Source organism: Heloderma suspectum, chromosome 2 (genome assembly GCF_057233095.1).
Source record: "Heloderma suspectum isolate Gila_16-S chromosome 2, 16-S_ref, whole genome shotgun sequence".
NCBI classification, from domain to species: domain Eukaryota; kingdom Metazoa; phylum Chordata; class Lepidosauria; order Squamata; family Helodermatidae; genus Heloderma; species Heloderma suspectum.
In genome coordinates, this window is record NC_139459.1 from 291,388,043 (window position 1) to 291,410,003 (window position 21,961).

General features: G+C 41.9%; 1 protein-coding gene across 3 annotated transcripts in view; it reads left to right on the plus strand.

The window, feature by feature from the left end:
* The window catches only part of ATG7 (autophagy related 7), a 183,134-nt gene that overhangs the window by 84,077 nt on the left and 77,096 nt on the right, over positions 1-21,961 (plus strand). For all 3 annotated transcript variants that reach the window (XR_014788511.1, XM_084839861.1, XM_084839860.1), the window contains exon 17: positions 3,060-3,182. Coding sequence is in view for 2 of the 3 variants with exons in the window: in XM_084839861.1 (XP_084695987.1) it covers positions 3,060-3,182 (123 nt within the window). In the remaining variant the exon portion in view is untranslated. The remainder of the gene's footprint in view (positions 1-3,059; positions 3,183-21,961) is intronic.

Genomic DNA, 21,961 nt, shown 5'->3' on the forward strand with positions numbered 1-21,961 from the left:
CACTGGGTTCAAAACAAAGGGTACAAAAGACATGATGGCTCAGAGGCTGGGCCCAGGATGGGGTGAAATGAAGAGACAGTGATTTGGCTCTGTGACAGGGGTGCAGAACCTCAAGCTCATGAGCCAAATCTGGCCCTCCTGGGCTCTCAACCCGGCTCTCTGGGGTTCTCCAGATGGCTCTGTTGCCTTCCCCATGTCTGACCCCCTTTCCCTCCACCAGCAATTGTTTGGTGCAGTTTTCCCCTCATTCTAAAAGGTTTAAATGCCTCTCCTAAGGTTCAGTTGCTGGCAGGAAGAGCTTTCAGCTACAATAGGCTGGTATTTTTGGCCCTGCCCCTTTTGCCATCAGCCCCGCCCACGGCTGTAATGCAGCCCCTGAGAGCTTCTCCAAAACTGAATGCAGCTCTCAGGCTGAAAGAGATTCTGCACCCCTGCTCTGCGGAATGAAAAGAAAGCTCAGGCAGGTTTCTGGCCATTTGATTGATTCAAATCTGGCTGCCCATAGATGGCGATACAAATTCAAAACAAAATTCAAAACAAAAGGTGTAATTGGGGTCATCAAGGTGGTATTTGAACTGGTGGGCCTGTCTAGGAGGTGGGAACGCTTCAAGGCACCCACGTGGGTTTGTTGGCTGGGTAGTGGTGTAGCAATCAGGCAGGCATTTGCATGTTGCTGTAGTTTCAGGGAGCAACTAACCTAATCAAGGGGAGGCAGGTTGGTAGCTCCAGCACTGAAAGTGTTTCTTGGAAAGGTTGTTGCTCAAATCTAATATGGGATTGCGATTTGGAGGTCAGGCATAACAATTTGAAGGAGCTTGGAGGCTTGTCATAATAGGTTTTTGAGATACTTACTGGCAGTACCCCCAGGGACCCTAGCTCCCTTCCTCAGGGCAGACACAGGCATGGTATCAGTGGGAGCGAGAGCTCAGAAGGCAGCCCTTCTATATTATAACAGGGTCCTGGACATGCCAGAAGACCACCTCCCCAAGCTTTGCTTAAGAGAACAAATGAAGAAGGGTGGCTGGGCTAAGTCATACCAGGAGTTGCTAACCTCCGAAAACCTACCAGATATTTTTACTATAGTGGGAGCCAAAACAAATTGAGGGATTGGATTTCTGGAATAGATAATGGGCAGGACTGAGATCTAATCATATGTTCAAACTTTTCTCAGTGGTATTATTTGTTTAAAACGGATCATGAAAGAGCCCAATACCTGCAAATCCTTCCTTTTGCTTCTTTGAGAACTTCATTTACAGAACAACGCTTCCAAACCATTCTCAGATGGAAGATATAGGCATGTTCCAAGAAACCTATGGTTCTGTATCTGTGGTATGGGAGAGGTAGAGGACATCTCACATTATTTACTGTACTGTCATTTATATCAAAACCTCAGGGAGAGATCCCTGGGACAGATTTTGGCATCCTTACAGGGTAAAAGTATCTATCCGAAGATTTGTTGGTTACTGTCAGACTGCGACCCTTGTGTTACACACAAAACAGCTTTGTTTACTAAGGCTGCAAAACATATTCGTGCAGTCGCTCTGAATGCTATTGCGGTGGACTCATTGACTTGGCTCTTTTTACCTTCTGTTATTACATGATGTTTTAAGTTATGTCACTTGTAATGGCTATTAGTCAAATACAATAAAATGTTCAGACTCAGAACTAACCTAATCAGTGGAAGAAGCATGTATACACTGGCTCTTGCCCCTCTGTGGCCATCCTGAGCCTTAGTAATTTACCTGTAGCTTCCCATGCTGTTGCTGCTGCAACCAAAGAGATTCTTGAGCCAGGTTTTCAGGGTACTGCCAGTGAAATAGCACACAACGCAACTGTCAAGAGAGTCAGCATATCTCAGTGCCTCTACCAACATCCAGTGCTTTACTTCTTTTTTATGCTCCCTCTTCCTCATCTATGGTGCTGAGAGCAGTTTACATGTGGTTCCCAAGCATTCTCCCATCCAGGCCGCTTAGAGGGCCAGGTCTGCATAGCTTCAGCAGCTAGAATTGATAACAGCGACATTTCCTTAAGTCAATATTGATTTCCCCTGCCCCATTCTGTAGAAGATTTCCTGTAAAGAGTTGTGATGGAAGTGTCTGCTTTTCTGTGCAGCTCAAAACCTGTCCCTTGTTCTCTTGAATTTTACTGTATTTTGCTGACTCTTCATTCTTCTCCTTACCATACATGTTACTTGGAAGTTTAATTTGGACTAGTTAGTTGTCTGACAAAATGTACCTCTGGTATTAAGTTTGACTTGGGATCCTGGGATCCTTGAATAAGTGGCTATATATTACTGTCAGCTAAAAACAATTCACATTCCCCAGGCAGTGTGCCTGAATGATGTCATAGGAGTGTATGTGGAAGATCTCTTTTGCTGAACATTTGCCAATGAATGGTTGCAACTGAGCGAGATTCCATATAGTTTCCTGGTTTTAGCAACGCAAGGCCTAGCTGAGCTGTTGATTACTCCTAAAGGGGTGGACAAGGGTGTGACTTTTCAAAGAATAATACATGGCACTTGTTTTATTTAAATTAACAACCACAAAAAAGAGGACTGAATCTTAATGCATTGAAGCATAAGTGTACACAGGCCAAGAAAAGGAATGTTTTTTGCTTAAACTGAAGTAAAATATCCCATAACGTAATGAGTCACTCATTGGAATGGCTTCATTCAGAGATTAAGTGAGATAATGCTTGTTATATACAGCTGCAGTCTGGGAAAACAGACTGCATTGGTTGCAGGAGACACTGCTGGATTTCACAAGTGGATGTGATTAAGTCTGTATTAGCAATTCATTTACTGTGTGTCCTTAAAAAGTTCAGTATTGGAATACATATTTAGATAGTATAAATGACTTTCATTATTTTCTTTTAGCATATGCAAAAAATATTGTACATAAGATTAAGTTACGAGTCCATATTTATTATTTTGTAAATTTATTATTTTTTTATTAACAGCCACGCTGTTCTGTGGTGCAAACAGTCTGGTTTATGGATCTTATTCTGGAATAACCGAAAAGAAATAACACAATTCCCTCTTGGTTTTTGTCTTTTTGCAGGTCCTTGACCAGTATGAAAGAGAAGGCTTTAATTTCCTAGCGAAGGTTTTTAATTCCTCGCATTCCTTCTTAGAAGATCTCACAGGTCTGACTCTGTTGCATCAGGAGACCCAAGCTGCTGAGGTAAGGTGCTTCAGCCCTAAAGGCTAAACAAATGACAGAACTCTGGTTCAGCTTCTTTAACTCAGGAATAGGGGGCAGGAGGGGTGGAGTGTTAGAGATTAATACTAAACTCATATTTTTTAATGCAACTTACCCAAATCAAAAGGTATGTAATAACTTGAGGCTATTCTTTCATACTACCATCAGACTACTTAAAACCAAAAAGAGTGCGTGCACGCACACACCCGGCTAGATGTATTGTGGTGGTTGTGACTTTTGAAACTAAATAGCAGATGAGGTCCTGCTCACGTACAGGAGATCTGCATGAACAACAAATTAGCTAATGATTTTCCTGCTGCCATTACAATTATAGTCAACACATTGCATTTTAATTCTTAGCTAATATTTGAGTGACTGCTGTACTGAATCAAATTGAATTACAAGTGTAATTACAAGTGAATTACACTATATTGCTGTGTTTTAGGTTTTGGAGACATTTTTGGCAAGAGTTATTTTCTTCTCTAATTGCCCCGAATGAACAAGTTAGACTAATATTTTATATTATCTTTAGCAGTTGAGAATATTTTTATTACTACATCTTACCTAAAATAGACGCTGCTCAAAAAAATACAGCCCAGTGCTAATACAATTAGTAAAGCTATAAAAACACACATAGTAGAGTTACTATCACACATCTTTTTATATTGTGCCCTCAGCATATGTAGCATTTTGCTGTTATGCAGGTCACACAGAATAACAGATGCAAGATGGATACATTGTTATCTTTGAGTAGGCCAGTTTCAGTGGGGAAAATGCAAGTGTTTTACTCAAAAGCTGTGCGTGCGTGTGTGTGCGCACGCGCATGTCTGCACGCCAGGTGTGAAATTTAAGTAGCAACTGCTGCTGCTCTTGCCTACTGTGCGCTTCTATACACAATCGAGGTCTTACCTTGGTTTTATTATCCTTATATAACATCCTCTGTCTGCAGGAATAAGGAATGCCAAGCTATTTAGTCATATGCCTTTGCTGACTGACTTGGGTCATTCATGGGTTAAATATATTTTTCTATGGCGGTGTTATTGTCGTATAAAAAGTCTACTATGCTCATGTGTGTTGTTTGTGGACTACCTCATATTTTTTACCTTACTGCCATCATATCGAGCAGCTGTCCCCAACCTGCTCCCCTGCCCCATCTGCCCTCCAGAGGTCCTGGACTACAACTGTCATAATCCCTGACCATTAGTCGTGCTAGCTGGGGCTGATGAGAGTGGTAGTCCAAAACACCTGGAGGACATCAGATTGGGGAAGTCTGATATAGGAGAATACATGAATAGCTTCTGCACTAAAACTGAAGTGCTGCGCTCATTCTCAGTGACTGTGATCTAACAACACATAGGTGTGTACGAAAGAGACTCATTCCCATAGTCAGTGTTTGGATGTTTTTCTCCACCTCCCTTCACCACCCTGCGAGCTTCCCTGCTCTCTCCCCCACTGGTTTGGTCATTCTATCCAGCCTCCTCCCCACAAAGCTTTCCAGGTGGGAGGGGGGTCCCTTTTTTCTTTAATATTGAGTTCCATCAACGTCATTTCCCCAAAAGTGCTTCTTGGCCCCTGTAATAGATTTTATAGCAGCCTCCGTGCTTGTGCAAGCAGAGGAACATTGTTGGATTTAGCTTCATTTGGTACACTAGCACAAGGTGAAAATCAGCCCTTCACTGAGTGGAATGCACTGTACATATGTAGAAGGGCATCGTTTGCATCCAACCTGTTTTTCTTCTACAGTAAATACCTTTGTCTTGTATCCTAACATAGAAGTATTGTGTAGATGTTCTTGTGGATATGTTGAAAGGATTTATTTTATTGTAACTAGTATAAATAGCATGGGTCTTTTTTCAGCTGGAAGATGTTTGGCAGTTTTCCTTAAAGAGCAATTATTAAGCTCTAATAGATTCTTTAAAGTAATTACAGCGGATGTATTGGACATAAAGCCATGTATGGGATCTTAAATCAATATAGCAATAATTTGTTGGGTTTTTTTAAAGCCAGTATGGGAAACTCTGAAGTATTCAAGTGCTTCTCATAAGTACAATAATACTACTTGTGGTACATTGCCAACCACAGCACTGATGACCAGCTTACTTAACCTTTAGGATGTCGAGACCCTTTCGTTTGCCAGTGATTGGTCTTGAGCTGCCTTGCAGGCAAGTACCAAAAATGTACTTGAGGGTTTAGCAAGCTGCTTTCCTGGAAGAAATGGTTACTTGCCCTAGGTCAGTGGAGAAGTGGTTAACTGGAAGGCTAGTCATATGAATTCTCTGCCACCTCCCTCATCTATCAAGCTCGTTGCATCTTTAACATAATCCGGGTTTTTATTTTGTAAATAATCCACAGCTAATTCCTCCCTTTGTCCCTTGACCTTTTCAGAATATGTATAGATGATGACGGCTGATTGATTGAAGCGCACAAAGCTTCCTTATGGAATATGGATGGATGGAATAGTGGAATAATGTGTGGTTTTGGTGGACATTTTGTTGTTGCAAAGTTATAATTTATCAGAGACATCAGTATTCTCATCACTCTTAGAGAACTTAACCAGAGCAAGTTAACTGGGTGTGCACAGGAGAAAGCCAAGTTCAAACCCCTATGCAGTCCAGTATGTAGCCTTTAACAAGCCTCGGTGTCTTAAACTAACCTACCTCTCAGGATTATTGTAGGACTGAGAGGGATAAGCCTTGTACTCCAGAAGGATCTCTCCAAACTGGGTGAAAGGGAAAGAGAATAACAAATGAGATTCAGTGGGTTGGTTTGCACAACATGGCCAGCTCATCTTGTGTTATTTAAATTATTTAACCTACAATGAGCTGCGGTGTGTGCAGCCGCCATTTTGAATGTGGAACCCCCAATTGGGGCAACCAGGTTGTACCATGCTGTGCAAACCCCGCCATCATGGGTTATTTGACGGTTAAATAACCCTCACATGACTGTACTACTAATCGAGAGTTATGTGAGGGTTGTATAACCCTTGAATAATCCACTATGGCCATGTTCACACAACATGGCGCAACCCCCAATCACCCCAATGGGGGGTTGCGTATTCAAAACAGCGGCAGCAACACCCAGGATGCACCACAATTCATTGTGGGTTAAATAACCCACGATGAGCCAGCTGTGTTGTGTGAACCAGGTCAGTGTAAGCAACTACTGAACTTCAAATATATGCTAGAGTCTGAATTGGTTGTGACTGTCTAGGAAAGAGATCTTGGGTGGGCAGCTTAATTCAGTGTATCATGGCAGGCAAAAGAAAAGGCAAATGCTGTGCTGGAATTATTAAGAAAAGGATTGGAAATAAAACTGGCAGTATCATAATGCCTTCTATATCAATCTGTGGTATGGCCACAGATACCATACTGTGTACAGTTCTGGTCACTGGTCTTTTTGAAAAAGCTATTATAGCTTGGAAAAGGTACAGGCAAAATTATCAAGGTGGTGATGGAGTGCCTTCCCTATGTGGGAAAGCTGCAGTAATTATAGCTTATTTAGTTTAGGGGAAATATTTAGGAGAGTTTGATAGAGGTCATGGTATAAATACACCGGATAGAGGTTTTCCCCCCTATTGTAACACTAGGACTTGGGATCTCCCAATGAAATATATGGGAGAGTGCACTCAGCACAGACAAAAGGAAGTATTTCACTCAATACATAATTAACTCATGATTTAACAATGCTTTAATAAATAAATAATTCACTGAGATGTCCGCTAACTTGGATAGCTTTTAAAAAGGCTTAGATAAAGTAATTGAGAATTAATTTTTCAGTGGGTGTCAGCCATGATACTGAAAAGGAGCCTATAAAGCTGGGGGAATACAGTGGAGGAAGGTAGCTTCCTTGGCCTGCTTCAGCAAGGGCTTTTCGTACATTCACATGCTCTGCAGTGAACTCCTTGGAGGAAAGGTTGGATATCAACAGGGCCGGCCCTGTCATTGTGTGAGCTTGTGCGCCCGCATCAGGCAGCAGCACGGGAAGAACGGCAAATTGTGCCATTCTGAGCCGCCCCTGCCAGAAAGACCTGCCGCTGCCTCCCTGCCACCTCCAGTTGGTGCTCTGGAGAACCCCGCCAGCCATTCTCCCACAGTGGCGATCTGCAGGTTGCTCTGCCGGTTCTCCTTACCATGGCTGCAGGGGCTTGTAGCTGCAGGGTCTCATGATGGTTCAGCTGACCTCTTGTGGGAGCCCTGCTGCTGGAAAGGGGTGCAAGGCAGGCAGGCAGTAGCAGCACCTCGCTCGAGGCAGCAAGACATGTTGGCCCGGGCCTGGATATAAATGTGATTAGCATACGCTTTACAGCAGCCTGGTGCCCTCCAGATGTTTTGGACTACAGCTCCCAGCATTCCTGATGATTGACTATGATGGCTGGGGCTGATGGGAGTTGAAGTCAAAACGTCTGGGGGGCAACAGGCTAGGGAAGGCTGCTTTACAGTGTTTCTTAACAGTTCTCACGCAAGCGTTGCTGTTCCAGTAGCTCAACCACCTGGTGCTGCTCAGAGTGCCAGGCAGAATCTTTTTTTAAGAGAGCCCAGGGCAGGCATCAGCAGCTCCCCAAAGATGCCTGGTGCCAACGCCAGTCCTGTTACCAAGTGTCTTACAGTTTTATTCTTAGACATTGTATGTGGCCCTGGTACTGACCAATGTAAACCTCAGTCTTTTTGGTCTGATTTTTGTAAAGCTCTTTTCATTGAGGATTAATGTTGAAGTTTGACATTTTTGTTACAGGAAATTGGTTTGGAGTTATGACCAGAAGACCGTTATTACAGTGCAATTTTTCTCCTCAAAATAAGGGTAACCACATTTTTTTCCACTGCCTTATGACTCAAGAACGTCTTGGCTCTTTAGTTACAAAGTTTGTTGTATAAGAAGTATTACCTTCCCTCAAAAAAGAGATGTGTCTGCTTTAAACTGCAAACCAGTTGCTTACCCTGGATGTGTCGCAGATGCTTGTCAGCAGTGTCTGTAGGCACTGCTGCAATCACTTTCACTGCTGAACAGTAAAATGACTAGGACAACACCCTAGGTAAAGTAAAGAACACTTAACTACAAACAAAAACCTGTAGGATCTAGGCATGCAATTACTACTGGGTATCCTATGAGTCTGCTTTGCCTGTCGTAACGCAAAACAGCCATTTTTGGTGCAGCAGTTAATATGGCATCCTAACATTAGAACTGGGGCAGAGACTATCAGCATTTGCACCACCTGATAAGTAAACCCTCCCCAAAACTCCAGGTGTGGTGTTGCCCCTGTGTATGAAGATGACAGCCTTTTGCTGCTTTTTGTCTTTGGCATGTGGTATACAAAGCAGAGTTATTTATTTATTTATTCATTCATTTATTTATTTATTTTCTTGATTGCCCATCTGGCCGGTCATCCAGCTACTCTGGGTGATGTACAACAGTACAACAGTCTAAAACAGTAGAATTAACCATTAAAACATCATATTCTAAAAATACCCTAACCCACCCCAAATGCCTGCCTGAACAACCAAGTCTTCAGTGCGTGGCAGAAGCTCATTAAATTACTCTGTCTAATAGTGAACTTAGGCGGTGAGTGGCACAAGAAATTGAATTAAATGGCGCCACTGACAAACAAAAGGGACCTATAAGCGTACTTGGGGAGCCCAACACTTTGCAGAAGTTAAAAAAACCACCCATAAAAAGCCACGTAAAGGGGCAACACCCCCCCACACACCCTAAAACAGCCTGAGCATGGTCAATAGCAGGGCTGGCATGCCAAGGGCCCGCCCCACAACAGGAGCTGTCTGACAAGAGCCCCCTTGGGTTGCTCCTCCTCCTCACCACTGCAACCTCCTTGTTCCCCTATTTCTCACTCTGCCCCAGACAGTGATGGTGGTGCAAAGGAGGAGCAGTAGATGCCACTGCCTATTTGCTCACTGGTACTCTGCCTGTCCAGCAAGCAAGTGGTAGCAATATTGAGAAAGCAGATGAGGAACAACAGCAGCTGGTGATAATGGTGGTGAGAAGGTGGACTCACTGAGGAAGGGAGCCTGTTGACGGTGTCTTGCCCACAGGCCCACAGAACTGTGGAGCTGGCACTGGTCAGTATCCAGGAGCACTCCTGTTAGGGGGAGGGGATACCCTGCAGGTCCCACAGGTATGTTTTGAATAGCAGATGCTGTAGCCAAACTTTCATGCCCTGCTTGTTAACACCCAGAAGCATCTGGCGGGCTAGTGCTGGAAACAGACTTCTGGACTACATAGACCTTGGTCTGTCCCAGCAAGCCAGTTCTTCAGTTCTTCTTGCCCTTTTTCTCAGTAAGATTTTCTAAAGTATTTTAACAATATTTCTATCTCTTTAAAATGGCTAGCAAAAAAGAGAGACACCACGTGACAAATGGATAAAGACAAGACTCTGAATTGCAGAAGTAGAGCTTACTGTATAGATTCAGCATTATAGATACACCCGGATCAAGCAGCTTATTGTGTTCTTGGTGCAAGTTTCCTGCCCGCCCAAGATTTTTGCCACACAGTGACCTGGTTTGCATTATTAGAAGAGCCCACCATGGGCTGTTGCATGTAGTGGCCAGCAGTTTGTATGTGCAAGCCCCAACTGGGGGTTGTTGCATCTGAACCCAGCCACTATGGCTTATGTGAGGGTTAAACAACCCTCACATAACCCTACAACAGATAGGGGCTGAATATGCAAAATGCCAGCCAGCACACTTAAAGAAGACATGGTGGGCTGTTTTGATGGCGCGAACCGGCTCATTGGGCAAACTCAATGTCACCATTATGTATCTGCTTATCTTTTGATTGCACTCATTGCAATTCTTTAAAATGGCAGTTTACTCACTGATCAATTAAAAAAAAGTAACAAGAGTTTTATTTTGGGGTTTTAGAAATGATAGTGAATTTTGAAAGTGCCAGTGAAAATGTCTTCTCACATCTGGTTTTAATTAATCCCTGTGGAATATCTTTTTTTAAAAAAATAGCTTGAGACTTGAGTTATAGCTTCATAGAACTTCATGGCTTTTTAATACAATAGTTGTTGAGTGAAACTTCCACATGGTCCCCAGAGGTCTTGTTTCTGCTGAAGGCTAGTCACTTCGGGAACTGCTTCTACTTGCTCCCAGTTTCTGTTCCCATTCCTGCAAGGTTCTGACCCTTGAACCTTGCAGGAATCCGCTGATCTGGTTGATGAGTTATGCTCGGTATATGCCTAGATTTTACACAAGCCCCAGAGAGGAAGCATTTTAAAAGCCTCTAGCTAGTATGCTGAAATGGAATGAGACCACCTAATTAAAAAAAAACTGTGTGAATCATACAATCTGAGTTTGTACGCAAGCTGTAAAATTCTTTGCATGTTAAAAGTATAAATCAGCACACAGGTATGCAACCTTGGTTCATCCAAGATTCTAGCCTTTCTTTCTACTTCTGCATCCAGCCCATTACCAGAACCAGCCATTTCTTCTTCCTCAACTTCTCTGAAATGTTGCCATTTCCTTTGTGCTTCTATTGCTAAAACCCTGATCTGTTGTCTAGAAAAAGATTATTATATCCTCCTTCTCCTTGGCCTTCCCTCCAACTGCCTCCTCTTCCGTCAACTCAATATGTATGTTTCAGCAAACAAAAAAACATGCAAACACTCAAATTAATACATTAGTCTTGAGGATTAATTGCTAGTAAGCTGTTTATAAACTGTTTTGGAGACATGCTCAGCAAATTTCCTGGTTTTTTTTTCCTTTTAGTAAAACCTCTATTCTGTAACAGAGAAAGTATTTCCATGCCTGTACAAACCAAGGGAGGCATATTGTGACTTGTCTACCATATAGTTTCACAGATAATTTCAATTTCACTTTCCTACTAAACCATCCTGCTAAACCTTCCACCCATTCCCTCCACCTACCATTCCTCACATGAATTCTTTTGAAATGTGATTGTGATGTTTTGTCAGCAGAGTTGCAGTTCATTTTCATCTGGCTATATCCAATTGTCAGTGCCAGCTCCAGGTTCTTGTGGGCTCTCGGGCAAGACACCATCCATGGGCCCCTCCCTCAGTGAGTCTGCCTTCTCATCACCATTGTCACAATTGCACTGCCGCCTCTTTCTCATCATTGCTACCACTTGCCTGCTTGACAGGCAGAGAGCCAGTGAGGAAGTAGGCAGAGGCATCTACTCCTCATTCTCCCCACCACCATTGTCTGTACGAGAGTGAGAAGCAAGTTGCATTGATGAACAGCAGGAGCAACTCCAGGGGGCTCTTGCCAGTGGCCCCTGCTGTGGTTGTGGCCCTTGACAGGTGCCCAACCATACCTTCCCTTGACACCAGCCCTGTCCATTGTAGATTCCTCAGAATGGATAAATCAGGTCACAGTGTGGCAAAACTGTAATTTAATCCTTAGATGCATTGCCTCTGTAAAAGTCACCTTCCTTTATATATCTCTTATACTTATTTTGATAATTTACATCCCCTGGTACTCGCCTTTGAATTTCTTAACAGCAATATTATTTATTTATTCTCCTTTCTCCTTCCCCCCCAAAAATAACTAATTTAAAGTAAAATAATAAAACCACAAAAACAAAATGCCATTAATAAAACCATTAAAAATGTTAAAACAATAGCACATCAAGAAATGTAAAAGACTAGGTTAAAAAGACAGGAATGCAAGTGAAAATTTGAGTATTAGAAAGGAAAATTGATCTTGTTAAAGTACTTTGCACAGACATACATTCTAAAACCAGCTTCATTTGCATGATCATGGTTAATTTAACTGTTCAGTGATCTGGTTGCTTTTCTGTAGACACAGATTCAGATTCAAACAGGTTGATTAAAAATATCCTGTTCTCCCTCATGTCTGCTCTTTTCACGTGCTTGTTGCATATCAAGTACAAAATATTTAGCGTGATAAATAATAGTGCTTGGAGTCTCTCCCCTGTTAAAAGAACAGTGATGCTCATTTCTTTGCTATAACTATTCTCCCTAAGAGATTTATATAGTCTCGTGATTTTTGCAGAACTATCCTTTGCAGAACTATCCTACTCAAAAGTAAGTTCCATGGTAGTCAGTGGGGCTTACTCCCAGGAAAGTGTTTCAAGGCTTACAGCCTTAGCATTGAATCCTGAGTCCTTTTACGCCCTGGTAAGAATTGGCAGTAATGGCAAGAGACAGATAAGATTACTTGATCAGTTGGGGCTTGAAGAGACTCCTTTTTATGGAGTAATATAGAAGGGTGGCAACAAAAGACAGTCAATGAGCAATGTGTTTCTAATCTCGGCTCTTCATCAGGGGAAAAACTGAGACAGGTTCTTCCCCTCCCCCAGCTCAAAACCCTTACATAATATGATAGCTGTCAAAGGCTGCTTAAATTTCAGATGCCAAATTCTGAACCCTGGTACCTTATTTAATATTTTACAACAGATGTAGGATTTGAAGAATAACAATTTCCTTGTGATGGGGTTTCGAACTTACTTGGAAGTCCTTACTTCCCACACCCTCTTCCTGTTTTTCATCCCCTTCCTCTCTTCATTCAGGGCTTTTCATTTGTTTTCAGGGGCTGAAGATGTTGAAAATGTTAATTGTTTCACTGTGTGCTCAAATATTACAATAAAAACTGCTGGCCTTTCTGCCAAGTTAAAGCTTAGAAACAATTTTATTCCCTCCAAGATACTTCTAATAGTTTTTGAGTTGTATTTGCCTTAGTAGTGTTTACTTGTACAGTAAATGAAATGCTCTACTGCAGCCTCCCCCAACCTGGTGCCCTCCAGATGTGTTGGACGGCAGCTCCCACAATTCCCAGCCAACATGGCCAATGGCCATGTTGGCTGGGAATTCTGGGAGCTGCCGTCCAACACATCTGGAAGGCACCAGTTGGGGGAGGCTGCTATACTGCAAGCTATGAACTGGATCCAAAGATGCCCACTCATTGGCAGAAGGCATTTCCATGCATAGATTTTCTTCCCAAATTGTAGTGCTGTCCCCAGCATTGCTTGGGTCTCCTAATCCTATAGAACGGCTTTTCGGGATACATAGGGGGCTCCTGCTCAGTGAGAAATTGGCACCTCCTCTCTCCACACACGGTGTCTGCATGAATAACTTTGGATCCCATCCATAGTTTGTAGTGGAGCATTTCATTTGCTTTCCTATATTAAGGCAAAGTCAAAACTATTACAATTCTCTTGGACAGATTTGTTTCTAAGCTTTAACTTGGCAGACTATCCAGCAGCATTTATTGTAATATTTCAGAACACAGTGAATCAATTAACATTTTCAACATCTTCCATGCTTTTCTGCTTTCACAGGGGGATCTTTGGACCCAAACCTTTGCAATCAAATTCTTACATTTTTAAAAAAAATAGTGTTGCAGTTTGGAAAGTGATATAGTCCAGCACTTGAACTCCAGCATGTTAAAAAAAAAAATAGGATTCAAAATCTTACGCATCTTTTTCAGCCAGTATTACATAATGCCATTGTATTGGTGTGATTCTGGCCTACCACATTTTGCCATAGTATAATTGTATTTTATGTTCATATCTGGAGGAAAGTTTTACGTTCACGTCTGGTGTCTTTGTGCTATCCCATATGTTGTATCTCTATTTCTAATAAATCACAGAGACAACTGTACCAGAACTCTTGAGAGATGGTTTTGATTATTCAACAGCAACAAAAAGGATTTACATACCTGTAAAAGCCAAAGCAAAGACAAAAAAGACAGCTGCATCTTCTTTATCAAGGGCAATTCTTATTCACTTCCAAATGATACTTAGAATTCCTGGCTTCTAACTCGCACACTGAAGATCCTAGTGTTCTAGCCTAGTCTTCACCCCTGATGTGAATTTTCAATGCAGAGGACATTGAAACATGCAGTCTGTTCTGAGGCTTTTAAAAGCATATAGAGGAATACAAACTGGAAAGACAAATTTAAAATAAATACATTCCACATCTGCAAATTGTCAGTCCAGATGATTAAAAACAACAACAAATATTTATCCATCTCAGTTTCAGTTATAACAGGCCCAAAATCCTCTTTGAAATTGGTTTATTATATATGTATTTTAAAAGGTTACCACCTTTCAGTAATTAGAGCACAAAGTGGCATACACCCAAATACAATTGTATGAATGGAGTAATTGTATGAATGCAGTAACTGCATTCTCTTAAAAAATTAATCTTCAAAACATTTTAGTTTTAAAAATATGCCACAGAACCCATTGTTGCTAAATCTATTAGAATGTTATAGAGCAGGGATCATACCAACTTGAGCTGATGGGAGTTGTAGTCCAACAACATCTGGAGGGACACCCATTCCCCACTCCTCCTATAGAGGAATGTTCTGCTTGCTAGCATACCTCATCTTTCTCCAAAGTTTGAGGAATATAGTTTCTTTACCAAGTCTGGTAGGCTGTATGTTGACATAAGGCTCTCCTAGCAAGGAGTTCTAAATGGATCTCTCTTAGGTGCAGAACTCTAAGCAAGGCTTTTTGACTTGATCTTAATAGCTAGGCTGGCTTATATGAGAGAAGGTGTTTTCTAAGATGTGCTGCTGGAAAGCAGAACTTCACAGGTAGCATAAGCAACCTGGTATATCATAGAATCATAGAATAGTAGGGTTGAAAGGGGCCTATAAGACCATCAAGTCCAACCCCTGCTCAATGTGGGAATCCAAGTCAGAGAATCCATGACAGATGGCCATCCAGATTCATCTTGAATGCCTCCAGGGTGGGAGAGCCCACCACCTCCCTAGGTAATTGGTTCCATTGTCATATTGCTTTAACAATCAGGAAGTTTTTCCTGATGTTCAGCCGGAATCTGGCCTCCTGTAACTTGAGCCCATTATTCCATGTCTTGCACTCTGGGATGACGGAGAAGAGATCCTGGCCTTCCTCTCTGGGACAACCTTTCAAGTACTTGAAGAGTGCTATCTTCAGTCTTCTCTTCTCAAAGCTCAACATGCCCAGTTCTTTCAGTCTGTCCTCATAGGGCTTTGTTTCCAGTCCCCTGAACATCTTCGTTGCCCTCCTCTGAACCCTCTCCAGTTTGTCTGCATCCTTCTTAAAGTGTGGTGCCCAGAACTGGACACACTACTCCAGAGGAGGCCTAACCAGTGCTGAGTAGAGGGGAACTAGTACTTCCCGGGATTTGGAAGCTATGCTTCTATTAATGCAGCCCAAAATAGCATTTGCCTTTTTTGCAACCACATCACATTATTGGCTCATGTTCAGCTTGTAATCGACAACAGTTCCAAGATCTTTCTTGCTTGTAGTGTTGTTGAGCCATGTATCCCCATCTTTTAACTGCATTTGGTTTCTTTTTCCTAGGTGCAGAACTTGGCATTTATCCCTATTAAATTTCATTCTCTTGTTTTCTGCCAGCGCTCCAGCCTATCAAGATCACTTTGAATCTTGTTTCTGTCTTCCAGGGTATTATTAGCTATCCCACCCAATCTTGTGTCATCTGCAAATTTGATAAGCATTCCCTGCACCTGCTCCTCCAAGTCATTAATAAAAATGTTGAAGAGCACTGGGCCCAGGACTGAGCCCCATGGTACCCCGCTTGTTACCCAATTTGAGACGTTCCCATTGATAAGCACTCTTTGAATCTGATTCTGTAGCCAACAGTGGATCCACTTGATAGTTGTTTCATCTAGCCCACTTTGAGCTAGTTTGCTCATCAGGCTATCATGGGGCACTTTGTGGAAAGCTTTGCTGAAGTCGAGGTATATTATGTCCACAGCATTCCCACAGTCCACAAGAGAGGTTTCCTGATTAAGAATGAGATCAGATTAGTCTGGCAGGATTTGTTCTTGACAAATCCATGTTGGGTTCGGGTAATCATTTCATTGTTTTCAAGGTGCTTACAGACTGATTGCTTTATGATCTGCTCCAGAATTTTCCCAGAGATTGATGTCAGACTGACTGGTCTGTAGTTCCCAGGTTCTTCCTGTTTGCCCTTTTTGCAGATAAGGACAACATTAGCTCTTCTCCAGTCATCTGGGACTTCACCCGTCCTCCATGATTTCTCAAAGATAATAGACAGTGGCTGTGAGAGTTCTTCTTCCAGTTCCTTTATGACTGTAGGATGCAGTTCATCTGGCCCTGGAGATTTGAACTCATTCAAAGTAATTAAGTGTTCCTTGATCATATGCCTATTGATCTCAAGCTGCAATCTTGCCCCTTCAGCCTGTACTTCACCTTCACCAGGGGGGTCATAGACCCTCTTTTGGGAGAAGACTGAGCCAAAGTAGGAATTGAGCACCTCTGCCTTTTCTCTGTCATCTTTTATCATTTTGCCATCCTTATTTAATAGTTGAACCACCATTTCTTTCCTCTGTCTTTTACTCTGCACATATCTGAAGAAAGCCTTTTTGTTGTTTTTAGCATCCCTCACTAACCTGAGCTCATTCTCAGCTTTAGCCTTCCTGACGCCATCTCTGCAGTTCTGTGCTACCTGCCTGTACTCTTCTTTTGTAGCTTGGCCTTCCTTCCACTTCCTATATGTGTGCTTTTTTGTTTCCAGGTCATGTCTAAGCTTTTTGTGAAACCACATTGGCTTCTTCTGTTGTCTTCCACTGTTTTTCTTGTTGGAATTGTTTGTAATTGTGCCTTTAGAATTTCCTTTTTTAAAACTCCCACCCATCCTGGACTCCTTTTCTCATTAGAGTCGCTTGCCATGGGACCTTACTTGTTGTTCTTTTTTCTTTTTTTTAATCTGTATTTATTTTATTTTTTATAAGTGAAATAAACAATACCAACAACATAGTCAAAATCTACAGTTTCCAACATTACAGTATTATGGGGAAGAAAAAGAAAAAAGGAGGAAAGCAAAAGAAGAAGAGAAAAAAAGAAAGGGAAAGAAGAACAAAAAAGATTATATGTAAGCCTCTGTGAAAGCAAACCAAATATCCAAAGATAAGTCCAGTTGCACATTATACCTATACAGCATTCTTCCAAACATTGCAAATATTATCAAATCTTCAATCTGCTGCTCCATAAACTGTGAGCCTTGTCTTTCAGTGTTATAACCTCAGTCTTATAACAAATAAACGGGAGCAAACAATCCATTTCCATTAACCATATATTACCATTCCATTGACACATATTAGTAAACATTAAAAGTTTAACCAACAAGAAATAATAATAGTCATAATCCCATAATAATGATAGTAATACTAATATTAATGATAATTAAAAAGGGGGGAGGAGAAGAAAAAGAAGAAATTTAAGAGAAGGATTAAAAAGTAAAAAATAAAAAGTAAAAACAAACCATTTATTTATTTAAGTAATATCATATCTAAAAATGTATTTAAATGTGTACATTCACATACACACAAAGGGGAAAGAAAACAAAAATATGCAAACATTTAATCTGGCAAACTTCCCAAACATCCTGTCAGCTAAGCCCCAAACAAGACTTCAGAGGAATAGTATAAATGGCTAAATTCCAACTCAGGAGGCTGGGAAAGTTGGCTCCCTTGTTTTAATGTTAACACCAACGAGAAATTATTCAGCCGCGTCAGGATTTAGAAACTTTTTCATCTGGCCTTCAAAAAGAATGCAAAATGTAGCAGGATATTTAATACGATATTTCAGGTTATTTTGCTTTGCCAAACTTCTCGCTTTGGTGTATTGCCTTCTTCTCTCAGCAATTTCTTTAGTATAATCAGGAAAGAGCGTAATCTTGTCATTTGCTGGTCCCCACCGCAGCTCACCTTGTTCTCTTGACAGACACAGAAGATAGTTTTTTGTAGAAACTCGTGCAAACTGCACAACAACAGTCCCAGAAGTCCCTTTAGTGCCATGTATTGAGCCAGGAACGCAATATGCATGCTCAATATCCAGTAAAAAATCAGATGGCAAAACCAATAACTCATACAAAAGTTTATCCACAAATTCAGTCAAACATACATCAGCAGCTAAGTCTTTAATACCCAGAATACGAAGGTTTGCTCTGTGTGTAAAAGCCTCCAGTTGGGAAATTCAAGCAGACAAAGTATTGTGCGAAGCTTGCATAGCAGATTCATGAGCAATAACTCGATCTTCAAGCGCATTAACCTTCGTTTCCATCTTTTGAAGAGAGATATTAATTAAATCCACAGCCCCTTGGAGGGCAGTGATTGAGTCCTGGATTGTTTCAAGCTTCTTTGACTGCACTGATAGCTGAGAAGCCATAGTTTTTATCAAAGCAAGCAACTCCTCTTCCCCTCCGGCCTTTCTAGAAACCTTTGCCAGGGGAGCAGTTGGGGGGGTAGGTGGCGTTCCCAGACCTTTTGTTTTTCCCTTTGATACTGCCATCCTCCACTTCCAGAAGCACAACAAGCAAGTATAGTTGCAGAAACAGAAAAGACAAACGTTTAATTAGATTTAAGTGCCAGTCCCCAGATATTTCTGGTAGTTTAAGCTCACAGATATTTTTTGGAGTTCATCAGTCTTGTAGTCTCCTAATTGCTAGGCGTTTCAGACAGCATTCAGTAGATGATACTCTGGCCACTGACTTTAGATTGCAGTCCTTCTCCTGCGCCGCAAAAGCCGCTGTTCTTCCCAGATTTCAACCGGATGGTACTGTAAGATTCTCCTTTTAATTCCAGGAGAATTTTAATTTAATTAACCTTTTAATTTTATTTTAAAAAGGTTTCTCAACCTTTTCATAGCTGTTTGAGATAAGCAACCTGTGGAGCTCCACAGGTCACTACCAAGACAACATGGCTCCGACCAGAACTCCCACTTATCATTGTTCTGAGTTTGTTAAAATTGGCTTTCCCAGGGTACGCATTTGGCTACGCTTGGCTTTTGCTTCTTTTAGAACCAAGAACTCAAGTATAACATGGTCACTTTCCCCCAGAGTTCCTGTAACTGCTACTTTATCCACTAAGTCATCTCTGTTGGTTAGGATCAAGTCAAGGATAGCTGATCCTCTAGTTCCTTTCTCCACTTTCTGTAGGAGGAAGTTATTAGCAACACAAGTCAGGAATCTCTTGGAGGGGCCATGTTTTGCAGAATTTGTCTCCCAACAAATATCTGGGAAATTGAAGTCCCCCATTACTACTACATCTTGCTTCCTTGAAACACTGGCAATTTGCTTTTCAACAGTTTCATTCTAATCTTTTCCTTGATTGCGTGGCTCCTGGTAGACTCCGACCACCATGTTCCTTTTATTCTTTGCTCCATTTATTTTAACCCAGATGCTCTCGGTGGGGCTACAAAGCTATCCTCCTGTATTTCTGTGCAGAGATAGACATTTTTAACCTATAGTGCAACTCCTCCTCCCTTTCTGTTCCTTCTGTTCTTTCTGAACAAGTTATATCCTTCAATTGCTGTATTCCAGTCATGGGAGTCATCCCACCAAGTTTCAGTTACACCTATCAAGTCAAAATTTCCCTCCCATATGAAGAGTTCAAGTTTGTTCTTTTTGTTTCCCATACTCTGGGCATTTGTATATAGACATCAAAGACCATGTGCTTTATAGTCTGGCTTTCTTCCTACATGTTTTTGAAGACTATTATTGGGTGCTATTAGAGCTGTTATCTCCATTGTGGTGCATGAGCCTTCATCCACTGTTACCCCCACCTTTACATCTCCGTCTCCCATAGGATTCAGTTTAAAGCCCTCCTGATGAAGTTCTTCATGTTGTGGCCAAACACATTCTTCCCAGTCTTTATGAGGTGCAACCCATCCCTTGCCAACAGTCCATCTTCCAGGAAGTATAGCCCATGTTCCCAGAACCAAATCTCTTGTGTCGGCACCACCTTCGCAGCCAGTCATTCACCTGGAGTAGTTTCCTTTCTCTTTCTATCCCTCTTCTAACTACTGGAAGGATGGATGAGAAAACTATCTGGACCCTAAAGTTCTTGAGTTTCCTTCCCAAAGCTTCAAAGTCTGACATGATTTCTTCGTAGCTCTGCTTGGCGGTATCATTTGTTCCCACATGGATGAGAAGAAAGGGATACCTGTCAATGGGCGTTATGAGTGTAGGCAACCCTTCGGTCACATCTCTAATCCATCCTCCTGGGAGACAGCATACCTGGTGAGTCCATGGGTCTTCGCAACATACTTGGGTTTCAATCCCATGCAGCAAGGAATCTTCCATTCCTCCTCCTCTTCTCTTCTTGGTGTAGGCCTTGGTTTCATTTCCTCTGCTTGACTGACCTTCAGCCTCTTGCTTGCTCTCATGTGGGGTCCCCTATAATTCTTCCTCTGCAGGCTGTCCTCCAGTCTCATCCTCAAGTACCTGAAAACAGTTCCATAGTTCCACTGCTTCCACTGGTGCACAGTGGCTTCTTCTGCTCCTAACTGTCACCTCTTTCCACTGAGCATCCTCTACTTCATTTTTCCTCACCTCAGCCTTTTCCTCTTCTGCCTCAGCTTGCTGTTGGTCTTCTGGCTTCTGTACTTCGCTTTGCTGCTGTAGTTCCACCATTCTGTCCAAGAACTCTTCGTCTTCTCTTATTCCCTGGAGGGTCAACACTGGCCTCTCCAGTCCTTTTACTTTTTCTTCCAACAGTGTAATCAACTTTCACTTGTTGCATGTGTAGGCCATGTTGATCTCAGGTAAGAAAACAAACATTGCACAAACCTTGCAGGTCACCACTACTAGAGAGTCTTTTCCTTCCATAGCCTCTTTTCCCTTTTTGTTTCTAGCTTTCTGATTGTACTGGGATAGCCTGTACAATTTATAATTTAACTGCAACCATAAAACCAGATACAGTTGTAGTAGGCAGGTAGTGAGTGCTGCAATATGTTGTTTAGAAGGCCTGACTTCGTGTTGCTTGCTTTCTCTGAAGTTTAGTTTCTAACCTGCCAACATTTTGTCTGCTCTGCAGAATTTTTCAATAACAGGAGTAATTTTCAAAGAAAATAGTAATAATTGGAAGGCAGTGATTACTAAGTTCCTATTATTTTTAGTCTTGGACCCCAGATCACCAGAATAGCAGAAAATGCTTCTTGCCAAGGCCTGTTATTTCTTATGACACTTTCAGATGACTTACCTCTAGGGAAAGAACAACTAATAACTTGTCCTAGTGTCTTGCAGTTTAGCCCTTATCACAGAAGGAGTGCCCTGGTTTTACCACTTGCTTTTTCATAACAAAAATGTGTCCTTATTTGCCACAACTCCAAGGAATTGGTATTGCTTAAAAACTATTCAGAAACACAGTGAAGGGCAGTCCTATGATTGTTTGAGGTGCCACGGCAGTGTATCCTGTGAAATGAAAAGTGTAGAGCGTGGGTGGGGAACCGCAGGCTCAGGGGCCAAATCCAGCCTTCCTGGCCCTTTCCCCCCAACTATTGATCATTTGGTGGTTTCCCAGCTTTTATGCAGTTTTTTCCTTAATCTAAAAGGCTGAAATGATACTGGCAGCAAGAACTTTGAGGCACAATCCTATACATGTTTAGACAGAAAAAAGCCCTTCAGCTCCCAGCATTCCCCAGCCAGTTATGTCACAGGGTAGCTCCAAGGAAACCACATGTACTAGGATAAGGCAAAACAAAGAGAAGGCCACCACAGGTCACTAGCTACTATGATCTGTACAAATATGGTGCTCAAGTGTGAACATGAAATAAAAGCCTGAAAGGCTACTCTATTTAAACAATGCAATATAAAACAAACTCTTGACCTATTTGTAGTTATACGATACTATAGATCAGTCTTTCCCAACCTGGTATCCTCCAGATGTTTTGGACCGCAACTCCCATCATTCCTGACCATTGGCCATTCTGGCTGGAAGTAATGGGAGTTGAACTCCAAAACATCTGAAGGGCACCAGGTTGAGGAAGGCTGCTATAGATTATTCACAAAGAAT